A 13,790-nucleotide genomic window follows, 5' to 3' on the forward strand; every position below is an offset into this window, starting at 1 on the left:
CTCCATGGGAGAAAGACAGGGCTTTCTACTTCTTTAAAGAGTTACAGTCTTGGAAACACAGATCTACCCTGTCCTCCAGGGTTGTGTAGAGATGGAATTCACTCAATGGCAGTGAGTTTTGTTTTTGGCATTTAGTCCAATTAAATGCCAAGAGCTTTACCTGCATAATTTATTTCACACTCAAAAGGGCCCTATGAAGAAAGTATTCTTATTCCCATTTCAGAATCATAAAAGAAGGGGGAGAAATAAGTGCAGAGAACGCATAGAACCTGATCAATATAACTAAGAAAACCCCCAAACAAATTGAGTGTCTCGGAGTCAATTCTAACTCATATGAACTCAGTAGGACAGCGCAGACGAGTCCTGATGAGTTTCCAAGGCTGGAAGTCTTTGAGAAGCCTCAGCTTTCTCCCTTGCAGCAGCTGGTGGGCTTGAATTACCGACCTTGGATTTACTAGCCCAACACAACCCACTCCGTGACAGAGGCAGTGAACGGCTTGCTTTAGTCTGTCTCTTGAAGACTCGCTGTCTCTGAAACCCATGGGGTCCTGGAAGATTGCTGTCAGTTAGGATCTCTGGGGTGGCAGAGTGTTTGGATCTTGCTTTTGTGTCACAGACTAGATTCTTTCTACTGATGCGTACTAAGACACTGCTAGTGCGTTTGACTGGCGACATTTAGAAACGGCTGGCATGTTCCAAAAGTTTCAACCTTAACCAAACAACTCTGCGATCACTGCTTTGTATGTATGTGTGTGATACTGTTCCCCGTGAACGTTTTGGAAAGCATGGGTATTATTGTTAGGTGCTACCAATTCCAATTCACAGAGACCACAAGTGACAGACAGTAGATAACTCCCCCTGGTGCTTCTTGGGTGTAAGCTTTACAGGAACACACTGCCAGGACGTTTCTCCTACTGCGCCACCCAGTGAGCTCTACACGCCAACCTGGCACCAACCATTGTGCTACCAGGGCGGGGAACTGGTTACCTTCCTTGAAGAAAACTGCACAAGTCTTAATGATTCAATCTTGATCAAGGGTGAAAACATGGGCCCAAATAATGAAAAGAAATGTCCTACTCAATGAGGTCCAAAGAGCAGCAGCCCCAGGAATCTCATGAGAAAGGCGAAATGTCCCACCCGAGACCTGCCGGGCCAGTAACGGTGTTTTAATAAGTTCCAGGTACACGTTACAACCTGAGCAGCAGGCCTTCTAGGGTAGTGAAAGCATTCTCCTCCCTGGCAATCGGAAGATCCCAACTCGTAGTCACTCTATCCCGGGCTCCAGAGGCTAGGAATCCTTATGGAAGCAGGCAGCCATCTCTCTCTCTCACACACACACACACACATACACACGTGTATGTGCATGCGTGTATTTCCTGATGGGCCTGAGGCCCACTAGAAAGCCAAGCCTTTCCCCTGTGTCACGGAACTACCTATAGGCCCTGAGCCTCATGGCCTCCATCTGTTCCTCCCTAAGCTTTCTCTAAGTCCAGAAATAGTGTCGGGAAAGTTCTCTGTCCGTGTGCTGCGTGTGACTCTGCAATAAGTGGGGTGTTTAAAGAGAATGAATCATCAGTGTGATGTTCCCAAAAGCACAGGCTGATGAATACTGATTCAATACTGTGAAAGAGAAGTGGCTTCAGATGCGATGACTTTTCTCTAAATCAGATGAAAAACCATTTGCTTTAACACCCTAAGGTTTCTGGTGTGGTATTTAGATATCAGTCCCACTCTGCTCCAGTTTCCTTGACAGATTTTATTTCTCTAGCATACTTAATCATAGGGATGCTGGAGAAGGGAACCAAAGAGAAGTTGCTTCTATCTCTCTCTCTCTCTCTCTCTCTCTCTCTCTCTCTCTCTCTCTCTCTCAAGGGTAGAATCTTCTTTCCCACCATCAACACAGCTTTAATAAACACCTTTCTATCAAACCTTTGGATGTCAACATCTTCCTCGAATCATCTTCAGCACTACACTGCCCTCCCAATTACCGCCATGTTTGAGCTTGTAGTTTCAGGCACAGCCTCAATCCTTCGCATTGTGCGTCTTCACTTGCTTTGCTAACACTCTACTCTACCAGGGAGGATGTCTGCTCTAGAAACCGGTCCCCCAGATGACGTGCCGAAAGTAGAGAAGATCAAGTCCCTCCATCTTCACTTCTATGGCGCGTTACGGCCATAGTTCTTCCAAGACAAACATGTGTGTTCTTCTGGCACATGACGCTGTAGCCGCTGTTCTTTAACAACACAATGCAAAGGCAGCGAATCATGTGATAGTTAGGAGCCATCAAGTCGGTCCTGACCCACAGTGACCCCATGTACAAAAGGACACCCCACTGCGTCCTGCAGCATCCTCACAATGGCAGTTATAATTAAGCCCATGGTCCAGCCCTCGTGCCAAGTCACCTTATCGGGGGTCGTCTTCTCTTTTGCTGACCCTCTGTCTTACTAGCATGATGCCCTTCTCTAGGGACTGGTCTCTCCTGATGGCATCTCCAAGGAACGTGAAAGAACCCTAGCCTTCCTTAAGATGCACACTGGCTCTGCTTCATCCAAGACACATTTGTCCACTCTTCTGGCCGTCGCTGGTATCGTCAATATTCTTCCCCAGCACCACAGTTCAAATGCATCAATTCAGTGTTCCAGATTCACGGTCATTATTTTCCATCCACTTCATTCCTATTATTTTTCTTGCATTCAACGCATAATGTTTCTAATATTTATCCCACGGTCTCTTTAAACTCCAAGCACATTAGTTATTTCCAGAAAATACCAGTAGCCTTCAGATGCTAATTATGATAGAAGTTTACCCAAACTAATGACCGAACAGAACAGAGGAGATCACTGGACACAATCATGTGAGCAATGTGTGTCTCTCACAGGAAACATCCATCTCAATGTCTGCAAGCTTATCTAAATGATATTTAGAAGGAATTTAACTTATTTTCAAAAAATATAAACTCATATGAAATAGGTTATTTTATAGATAGATAAAGTAAAACAAGGATGTTCCTTTAAGGACTAAGGTCCCTGGCCCAAACCATGGTATTTCCAATCATCTCATATGCATGTGAAAGTTAGACATTCAATAGGAAGAACAAAGAAGAATGGATGCATTTGATATACGGTGCTGGCAAAGAATATCAGAAGTCCTGTGAACTGCCAAAAGAACAAACACATTTCTCTTGGAAGAAGGGTAACCCAAGTGCTCCTCCCAGGTAGGATGGTGAGACTCGCCTCATGTACTTAAGACATATGATCAGGAGAGGCCACTCACTGGAGAAGGAGCTCATGTTTGGAAAAGTCACACAACAGAGAAAAAGAGGAAGACCTGGAGGACAAGATGGGCTGACAGCATGGTTACAGAGATGAGCACAAGCATAGAAGTATCGTGAGGGTGGCCTGGACCGGCAGTGTGCTGCTCTCTTGCACACACAGTTGGTATGGGGCTCCAAATGGACTCAATGGCATGTAACAAGAACATGGGTAAGAGTTTGAATACCAAATTATTATTAAAATTTTTAAATGCTTTAAAATGATTTTTGTTAACTAATTTGCTTGCTTAAAATGTTTTTGTCCCAAAATTGTATTTCCATGTTGGATGGATTTATTTCAGATATTATAATATTGAAAAGAGTTATGAGCTTCTCATTCGTGACCTGAATGATCACAAAGTTTGATGTGGTTAAGTTCTAAAATAACTCAGTCGGATATTTTATAGGTGTACATGTAATTTATAGCAAATATATTCCAAATGGCTTCTGAAACATCTATAACCTTCAACTGGGTTATTCAACATTATTAACTATGAAGTTAAAGGGATTCCAAAATCTCTGGCAGAAATAGCAGTACCATGGGGCATCAAGGTCAACTGGCATAACATATAGGGTCACTGGGATTCAGAAATGACTTAATGGCATTGAGTTTGGTTTTAGAATTCAAAAAGATAATGTTCTACATCTTAGTTTGGTGAGTAGCAAATAATGTCTTAAAAGATTGTGAGCAGTCTTCTACATTGCTATTGGTCTCTGTCCACCCAGAGGAAAGAAGTGTAATGAAAATCAATATATATATATAACAATTAGAAAATATATAGAAAACTAATGGACCACACAAATATCAGTCTCCATACCTGGAGACCAGAAGACCTAGATGGTGCCCGACTACCACTATCAATTGTTCTCAAAAGGATCACATTAGAAGGTCCTGCCTAGAATAGGAGGAAAATGAACAGAGTTCAAAATCATACAAGAGACCAGGCTTGCTAGTTGGATAGAGATTAAACTGTGGTCTTCAGTCACCCTTCAGCTTTGGGAATGAATTCATTTAAGACTGGAAGGGCAGCAAGTTCAGAAGGGGAGGAAGGAAGGAATGAGCACAGAAACACGAGGAGGACTTAGGTGAAGCACAGGTTTACTGAGGGGATTGCAGTGACTTAGCTGAAACTGAATGCCTATGAACTGCGGAATGTAAAACTACTTAAACATTCACCCGATTCACAAAATCAAGTAAAGAAAGCGAATAAATAGCAGCAGGTGTGTGCCCACCTATCCCCAATGTAGTTGGCTTTTCTAGCTTTCTAAGTAATATCTGGCTTGTCCAGGATGAGAACTCGATCAATACTTCATCAAAAATCATTAACCATGTAGGGATCTTATGTTTGAAGAAACAGCAATAGACATGAAGCAGGCCAAACTGAAAATGTTTTCAAGTCATAAAAATTATACTTTCAAATCAATCAATCCATTTAAAAATTCAGCACCAATATTTCTATTTCTGCATATGTGCAGGATCCTAAGTGCTGTTTAAATGATTGTTCTCTCAGAAAGTGTGCATATTTGCGACATCTGGACATTCTTTTCCCTGTTCAGTTTGCCCTTCATTCTTTCATGAAACGGGTAGGACAAAGTGAGCCCTCCTCAGTAAGCTGCCGTTTTCCTTCCCTAGTGAGGGCTCAGCGGAGCGGAGTGTTTCTACAGCGGGCCGAGCGGAAAGGGCAAGCTTTCTGCACCGCATGTGTTAAGTGACTTCCTTTAATTGGGAATAGCAAATTCCTAGCAGGATATAGCACAATGTCCACTTTAATTATTTCACAATTTTAACCAGTATAGGCTTAATTGGGCAGTTTCGAAATGATTAAGTAAGTTGACAGGTATAATTTGTTTCTAATAAGTTATAAGGCTATTATCCTGCAACCCCAAACACAACAGCCACACAATTTACTTGGGAAAACCACTGGGCCATTGACATTTCTGAATCCACTCATTATAGGCAAAATTAAGCTGCACCTCTTTATCCTTCGCTGATTACTCCTGACAGTAAACAGCCGTAAAACAAAGCAAAGCAGAATATGGTAAATCTACAGCAGACTGCGTGAGTTGGAAATTATTTGACAAATTTATCTAATTCATCATCTGCACAAATAAACCATAGGGTGACAAACAACTCTATTTACCTCTCCTCCTTAGGTACAACTACAGTTCCTTCCCCAAACAAACCAACAACCAAACCCCGACAACTCTCAAGTCGATTTCCACTTACGGCGACCCTACGTGGGCTTTCCAAGGCTGTGACCTGTAAGGGAGCAGCTACCTTATCTTTCCGTCCATTGATCAGCTGGTGGATTTGAACTCCTGACCTTGTGATTACCAGTCCTATCAGTTACCCAACAGCACCACCAAGGTTCCTGAAAGTGTGTTGTTATTAGTCAAAATAAAACAGCTAATTCCTCTCAAAAGCAAGCGTGCCTACTTACTTGAAAAGGAGTTTGGCTCTGTGGATTTTCCTCAACCTCCTGGAAAAGCTAATGTTACATGAAATCAACGATAGGAAACAAGAATCCAATCAGACACTCCACCGGCACATCCTCCCATGGACACAGACTCTCTCTCATGCACACGGAGAGGGGGCTTTAGTAGCTACTCACCCTGCACAGGAACCAGAACGTGGACCTCATGTCCTGCTTTTGGTCCGAATGGCACCCCCAGCACTTCCACGTGGGCACTGCCTTTCACAATCTGTGAAAAGTTCCCTGCTGTTCAGGGAATTTCAGATGCCAGGTTCAACCAGGAACCTCAGCAACCAATGATGTTCCCTGACAACTTTGGTGACCCAGAAAATAGAAGAAGTCATCCAACTGTCAGAACAACTTCAGTTCAGAACAAGTATTTTTCAGAAGCACCTGATTAGATTGGAACCCTCAAAGCAGTCATTTTAGTTCCTGCTCTAATTTCCCTGCATGGGTCTGCTGATTCAATCACAGAGCCTGCCTGCGTTTACCTGAAAAAGCTGCCCACTTGGAGAGAAGGTTCGGGTTCGGCGATGACTCAGTTTTATGTTCCAGAATGTGTCGCCTCCAGCATGATGGGTCATTTCCCTTTTTTTGTTGCCGCCAGTTACAGTATTTTCACTTTAGAATCGATATCTTTTTAAAATTACTTAATCCTCATGATTAAAAAGTCTGACCTCACAAGGAAAGGGAAGCAAGCTATACGGTATTTCAAAATGCCTGCTCTATGGCAATTAAAAAGTCGTTAAAATAGGCAACTATCTTCACTCTTTTTAGAGTTTCTAAGCTAGTTATTACTGCTTTAATTTTAACAACTACTGAGAAGAATTCCTAGGAGATCCTAATTATGGAAATTCACTATTCAATAAGTAAGCAGTCTGGTTTGTAAAATGCAAATTTGTATTAAATTGTGCTTCATTAAGCTTGGAATATTAAAAGTATTCTATCCTAAAGGCAGAGCAAAAGACTCGCTCATCTGACTGCAGATACACAGCAGCAGCATAATGTTTGGGGAACCATTTCCCAGGCTAAGAGTGATGCAAGCCAGGGGATTCATAGCCAGAAGAATCAAAAGGAAGGAAGGAAGGAAGGAAGTCAGGAAGGAAGGAAGAAACTCATTTAAAAACAAAATCTACCAACTCACATACTAGGCAATCATTTTATAAACGATAGTACCTGTTAGCACAATGAAGCAGGAACCCAGGAAGGGGGGAGGTGGAAGAAAAGCAGGGAGCAGGAGAAAAGTATTCTTTATTCACTGAGATCAAGTCTATTCCCACTCTGGGAGACCTGCTAGGATGGAACAGAACCTCCCTGTGGGTTCCAAGATGGTAACTCTTTCTGGAAGTGGTAGCGGTGGTGGTCACTGTCATCAAGTCAATGCTGCCTTGGAGCGACCCTTACAGGACAGGGTAGAACTGTCCCGTGAGTTTCCGAGGCTTGAGACGTTAACTGTTTATGGGAGTCGAAAGCCTCTTCTTTCTCCCAAGGAGTGGCTGGGGGTTTCAAACTGCTGACCATTAAGTCATCAGGACAGCTCAGTAGGAAAGGTAGGGAGGAGAAAAAAGAAGAAAGAGAAGGAAAAAAATGTAGATTCACAAAAACACTGTTTTTCATGAGCTCGTGGACGGTGGAGGCTAGCTCCTTGTCAAAGATCTAATGCAATGTGTTGATTGTTTCATTTTGACTTGAAACTCTCTCTGTGTGGAGGAAGCGTTCTTCAGCATTAGTCAATTTACCCAGATTCTTCTCTCTGTTCTGCCACAGTGATTGCAAACCAACGTCAGAGACCTGGAGACCTTGGTAGTGGTGGCGATCGCACAGGCTCTCTGGGGTTGTCATCACTGCACACAGTGAGCACTTGTCAGCCACCCAAATATCACTGCCAGTGCCCATGTCCAGATGTTTGCGAATCTGTTCATGTTGCCCCGATTTGGAGAGCCTGGCACCGTGTTGGCATCAAACATGATGGTAGCTGTTCAGAAGGCTATAAGATGCAGGAGTTAACACCATCCGGGGCACATCAAACAGAACGATCCCCCCGTTTGACTGGGTGCCTGGGTGAGGTCTGAGATGCAGCTGAGCAACCGGCAGGCAGAGCACGGGAGGATGGACGGGCTAGAGAGTATGAACCTTATCTCGGCACTGGGGAGCCGCCAGGGGTTTAAACGAGAGGATACATTGATCAGCTAGGCAAAGGTTCAGGACAGGAGCCTTGGTGGAGGGACATAAGCTCCGGGAGCGCAGGAACCTGGCGCCTCCTCCATGTGGCACCCAGGAGCGCAGGAACCTGGTGCCTCCTTGGTGTGGCACATGCCTGCATAGCAGCAGGGCGCGCATTTACTCAGGATGCGCACCTTCCAGGGCCATGGGAAGCATTTGCGGAGTCTGTCTCACCTGCTGCACTCGGGAGGCCTGTGAGTAAGTGCCACTTTCCTGTCCTTTGACGTATGATGCCTAGTCACTCGTCTAGGGTCCCATGACTCGCAGGGGCAACCTGTACTCCTACTTGGGCATCAGGGTCCGAAGACCTCATTCCACCCCATGAACCCACACTGCCCACAGGCGCAACAGTTCAAAACATGCGTGCACTGATGGCCTGTCAGTCCAGGTGCCGCGCAGCAAAATCCTTTCGGGTGTGTGGGAGTTGGTCCCTTTTCGTTTCAGTCAAAATTACTTTGAAGAGATGGCCCACCGGCCCGCCCGCTGCCATCTGACTCAGACTGACCCAATGTCGGGTTTCTGCGGCTGTACATCTTTACAGGAGCAAGTCCCAGCGAGCTTCTGGCAGCTTCTAGGTTCACAGTCCAACAATTACCCGGGAGCGCCACCAGAGGGCTCCTGAAAGAGTAGACCCCAAACTGGAACTCTGCCTAGGAGTTGGTTCTAAATCCTGAGACCCTCCCCGCAGGCAGGGTGGACCTCCCCCTGTGGGTTTCCCAGACCGGAGCTCTGCTGCCTTGTCTGCCTCCGGGGAGCTGCTGCTGGTTTTGAACTGCTGCAGCCAACGGGTGCCTCACACCGCCGCCAGGGCTCTTTAAAGAGATGATAACTGTACTCAACACAAAAAAGCGTCCACTGCAACAGATGCTCAAATTCAATAAGTTCTCCCGCATCTTTAATTTCACTCTTCTGTGCCACAATATAAGCCCCAGGACTCATTGTTCTCTTGTTAGAAATAAAAAACATCTGGACATCTCTCTCCAACATGGCTGGGAAACTTGGTGCGCAGAATGTTCTTCCCATTCATCTTCTGTTTTATGCTGCAAATATTAATTCCATTTGTCTTTATAAACGCATCCTAATCCAAGCAAGGCAAAACAGCTTTTTGCAAAAGCTACCATTAATATTTTAATGCCTCGCCGTGATAGCTAGCTGAATGGAGTTCTGTTAGACACATGTAATTCATCTGCCGGAATGTTCGAGGTGCAAGACTGAAGAAAGACTATCTGTCCCCAGTTGAGCCTCCAAATGAGATCTCCGCTGAGCTAACACCTTGATCTGAGCATTGCGACACCTTGATCAGAGAAGCCAGCCAAGCCAGGCACGAACAAGTGGATGCTGTTTCGAACGGCGTGTTACTCTTCATGGTGGAGAGGCTGTAGCGGCGGTAGCGTGTTTCGCAGCAATAGAAAACGCACATACATAATAATATGTGATAATAAAAAGGGAAGAATGTCGTATTAATTTGATCAAAGTGCTTGACTTACGGACGAGAAATAAAAGGTGAGGGATGGGAATAAAGTGCGGCACATTACGGGGAGTGGCAGAGCCGGGCTGGGTGAGCTTCTCCGGGAGGCCAGCCCTAACTTAGGTAGTTACTACTTCCCTTTTCATTTGGGGGAGAAAGGTGATGTCTTCTGCTCCTGTAAAGACTGAAGCCTCAGAAACCCAGAGGGCAGTCTCACTTTGACCTACCGGCATGCTGCGTCAGAATCCCGCCGATGGCAGTGGATTTGGTTCCTTTTGATTTATCTCAAGCAGGATGCCTAGCTTTTGCATTAATTTAGTCTCATTTCTACCTTTCTTACTGAAAAATCAGTATTTTCAAAAATACTTATATAATACTAGTTATTTCAAAAATATAAACGAGATTGCTTGCCTCTCTAATAAGTTGAATACATACTAGAAGTAGCTGAGGATCTGCATCTGTTGTCTATACAAGGGGCTTGTAAGTTCTCTCTAGCGTTCTCTTCCACAGTGAATGGCTCCTATATACAGGTTCATGAAGATGAATAGTTGTGATATCAAAAAGAAATATCTAGAGCAGCTGCAGAATGATATTGAAATAAAAGCATAAATAACCTTCAGGTCGTTCTTTTTTTTTTTAAATGCAAGTCCTATCATTGCTTAAACTTAAATATAGTACAGTAATTCATTTGCATTAGGCCTCGGTGGTTAATTTAAATGTAGTACTCCAACTGGCCACAAGAGGGCTCCCAGGTTTTTCCCATTGTGTGACCCTTAAATTGAGCCATTGAAAAACCTTTCAAGGGCACACTGGCTGAGAGATGGGTTAGTTGAGATTCTCTGGGAATTTCAAGGAACTGTTCACTCCACTGTGGCACGCGTAGAACCCCCTCGAGTGTACCCCATGCAAAGGGGTGGCATCATTCCGTGTGCCTCTCTGGGCTGGTTCTCCTAAAGCGTTACCAGAGAAGGATCATGTCACTTGCAGGCTTTCATCTCTGTCCCACGAGCCCTCCTCTACCTTCTCTAGGCTGCCATTCCTCTTCTGAAAAATGTAAAGATCCACAAGCACCTAAAAAACATATCACCTTCACTCAGAGTTGTTCGGAGGATGCTCGGGACGCCAGAAGGAAGAAGCTTGCCTGTGTCTTGCATAAGAAATTGCCAACAAATGGCACCTTTCACAAGAATGTTAGAGAGACCCACTGGCCCTCTCTGCCACAGTAAATAGAGAGCTAAAATTAGAAAACAGAACCTTGAAGATTGAGTTTGAACAGAAAATTGAGCTTTGGCTTACTCTTCAATAGCAACACCTTCAGTAACTTCCTGTTTGGGAATTTGCAACAACTCGATAAATACATCACAGAATAAACAGCGTGCGCAGGTAGCCCAGATTAGAGCCGGTTCACTCTGTTCTATCAGGTGGCTGAGTCTGAGGCGACTCCATGACAAGGGTTTGGGTGCTTATTTTACTAATTGGAACCAGGAAACTGTGCCACAAGAGTGAAGGGTGGTTTCCATGGCTGGTTTGGGCAAGGTGCCCCTGGGTGGGCTTGACCTGCAAATGTCACTTAGCAGCGGAGCACATTCACCCACTGCCCATCACCACTGCTCCTTCATTTCCAGATCCTGCTGGAAGAAGCCCTAGCCCGTGCCAACTAAGAGTGCCCCTCTCGGACAGAGCCAAACTCCCACTGGACTTCCAAAGTGTTCAAGAAAACAGAGCAGCTGGTCAGGAGTGGGGTGGTGTGTGTGTGTGTGTGTGAAACTGCTGACCCTGTTGTGAGCAGTTGAGCACTTAATCACTCTGACACCAGGGTCCTATTATTTCTAGATACCCATGTCAAACCCATAACCCTAGAGTGGATTCTGACTCAGAGCAAGCTGATAGGGGTTCTAAAGCTGAAAATATTTACAGAAGCAGACAGACTCTGCAGGGTTTCTGGGACAATACATCTTTATGGGAGTAGACAGCCTCATCTTTCTCTTGCAGAGCGACTGGTAGGTTTGAACTGCTGACTTCCCACCAGAGTTCCCATGTCTCCAGCAGGGCCTTAAACTACATGAGATAAAACATATGAACCATCTTAAAACAGGCATGCCCTGGGGAGTCAGTGGAGGCAAATGTCAAATATACCCTGGCCCTTTCATGCATCTCTGATGAACCCCAAGGCCGTGCTCTACCAGCCAACCTTCTGAATGTGCCTTAGGCTCTCCTCCAGGGAGTCACAGGCGAGGCCACCGCACCACTCACCTCCCACCAGATGTCATATGGTTAGTAACTTTCGCCTCCAATAGACCCACAACACTGAAATGCATCGTGGTTTAGTTAAAACAAGGCCAAAGGCTGTTTGGGCAAATTCCGGTACATGAAAGTTGTTAAATCAGCTTGCTCAAATGGATCTTCAACTATTCTTCTAACCAAGGTTAAAGTTGCAAGTTCTCGGGATAAAGATGCAATGCCAGTGAGACCCTCTACACCGCCCTTTCCATACAAAAGATGCTGCAATCCCGATCCCGTTCCTCCAAGGTGCAAGACCAAAACATACTCAGGATGGAACACGCCTTCTCTCCAAATGCAAATGCTTCCCAGATCTTCCTGGCTGTTTGGTTACAGGCTGATCCCAAGCACTCTCTCTCTTTTTTTTTTTAAATTTTAACAATTTATTAGGGGCTCATACAATTCTTATCACAGTTCATACATATACATACATCAATTGTATAAAGCACATCTGTACAGTCCCTGCCCTAATCATTTTTTTCTCCTCTTTTCTTTTTTTACATTTTATTAGGGACCCATACAACTCTTATCACCATCCATACATATACATACATCAATTGTATAAAGCACATCCATACATTCCCTGCCCCAATCATTCTCAAGGCATTTGCTCTCCACTTAAGCCCCTTGCATCAGGTCCTCTTTTTTTTTCTCCCCTCCCTCCCCATTCCCCCCTCCCTCATATGCCCTTGGTAATTTATACATCGTTATTTTGTCATATCTTGCCCTATCCGGAGTCTCCCTTCCCCCCTTCTCTGCTGTCCCTCTCCCAGGGAAGAGGTCACATGTGGATCCTTGCAATCAGTTCCCCCCTTCCAACCCACTCACCCTCCACTCTCCCAGCATCGTCCCTCACACCCTTGGTCCTGAAGGTATCATCCACCCTGGATCCCAAGCACCCTCTTATCAACTAACAGTAGAGGGTCAGAGGCGGGGGTGGGGGGGTGAGGGGGGTGGGAGGAGAAGAATAAAAACAAAAGCCATGCTGGCTGAAGAAGGGCTAAAAGGAAGATATGGCATACATGCTTGAAAATTTGAAAACCTAATATAGCTATTCATGTGGGCCCTAAAAATTCATGGGAAAAATCTGTTACCTTTTACTTCTATTTTCCCAGGAATTTTTTAACACACACACACACGTAATTTATTCTTCTTAGGCTACGATATAGACGATCCTCAAAGTTTCTCTCTTATTTGAACTAAGAGAAAATGTACAAAAAACCCTCAGACAACTATACCCGTAATATCAATGGAAGGCCATTGGGCGGCAGGCCCACAGATTTCCAACACCAGTGTAGATGGCGGTCATCTACCCATTTGCATAAAATCTCAGGCGCTCACCAATGGTGTAGAACCTCTTCAGTTCACTCTTTCGGGAAGGATGCTTCTGGGCGTTGGCCGCATTGTTCTGCTCTTCTTCAATGACGGGGGTCTTGGGTGCAGGCGGCTTACTGGCTGGCGGGGCTTGTTTTCCTGCCCCAGACAAAGGGTTGAATCCTGGGGCAGTAATGTCTACTGACTGGGACTTCTTCTTCAACCTAAAGAAAAAGGATAGCACATGCTGCCGTTACTGACTCAAGAGACAAAGGTGTCCCAGGTCATGCTGTCGCCACTCTGTCTGTGGCATTGGACTATAGAGCTGCGCTCCGCAGAGCTTTCAATGGGAGTGCTCCCTCGGGAGTGGATTGCCAGGCCACGCATCCTAGGTGTCTCTGTGGGGATTGGAACTTCTGACCTTTTGGTTAGGAGTCAAGCACTGAGCCACTTGTGCCATCAGGAACCCCTACAGCGCACATGATCTACTTATTAGTCATTAAGAGGAAATCACTTTATCCAAATTGGCCACGCTAGTCAATAGAAATACAACTGGAAATTCAATGCAGGGTAACACACCTTCTGGAATGAAGTGAACAAAGGCATGATTCTAAGTGTCGCCACGAGTAGCCATGAGAATGCTCCTCGACTGTGTCGAGGCTGTCATTGGGGACGTTCAGACTGAACACTCTCTGGCAGTGTAGATGAAAGAGCAGGGCAA

The 13,790-nt window shown here is 45.1% G+C and overlaps 1 protein-coding gene across 3 annotated transcripts in view; it reads right to left on the minus strand.

The window, feature by feature from the left end:
* Positions 1-13,790, minus strand: part of OXR1 (oxidation resistance 1) — a 459,178-nt gene that overhangs the window by 195,661 nt on the left and 249,727 nt on the right. For all 3 annotated transcript variants that reach the window (XM_075549367.1, XM_075549368.1, XM_075549365.1), the window contains exon 3: positions 13,097-13,293. In XM_075549367.1, the coding sequence (XP_075405482.1) occupies positions 13,097-13,293 (197 nt within the window). The remainder of the gene's footprint in view (positions 1-13,096; positions 13,294-13,790) is intronic.

Source organism: Tenrec ecaudatus, chromosome 5 (assembly GCF_050624435.1).
Source record: "Tenrec ecaudatus isolate mTenEca1 chromosome 5, mTenEca1.hap1, whole genome shotgun sequence".
NCBI classification, from domain to species: Eukaryota; Metazoa; Chordata; class Mammalia; order Afrosoricida; family Tenrecidae; genus Tenrec; species Tenrec ecaudatus.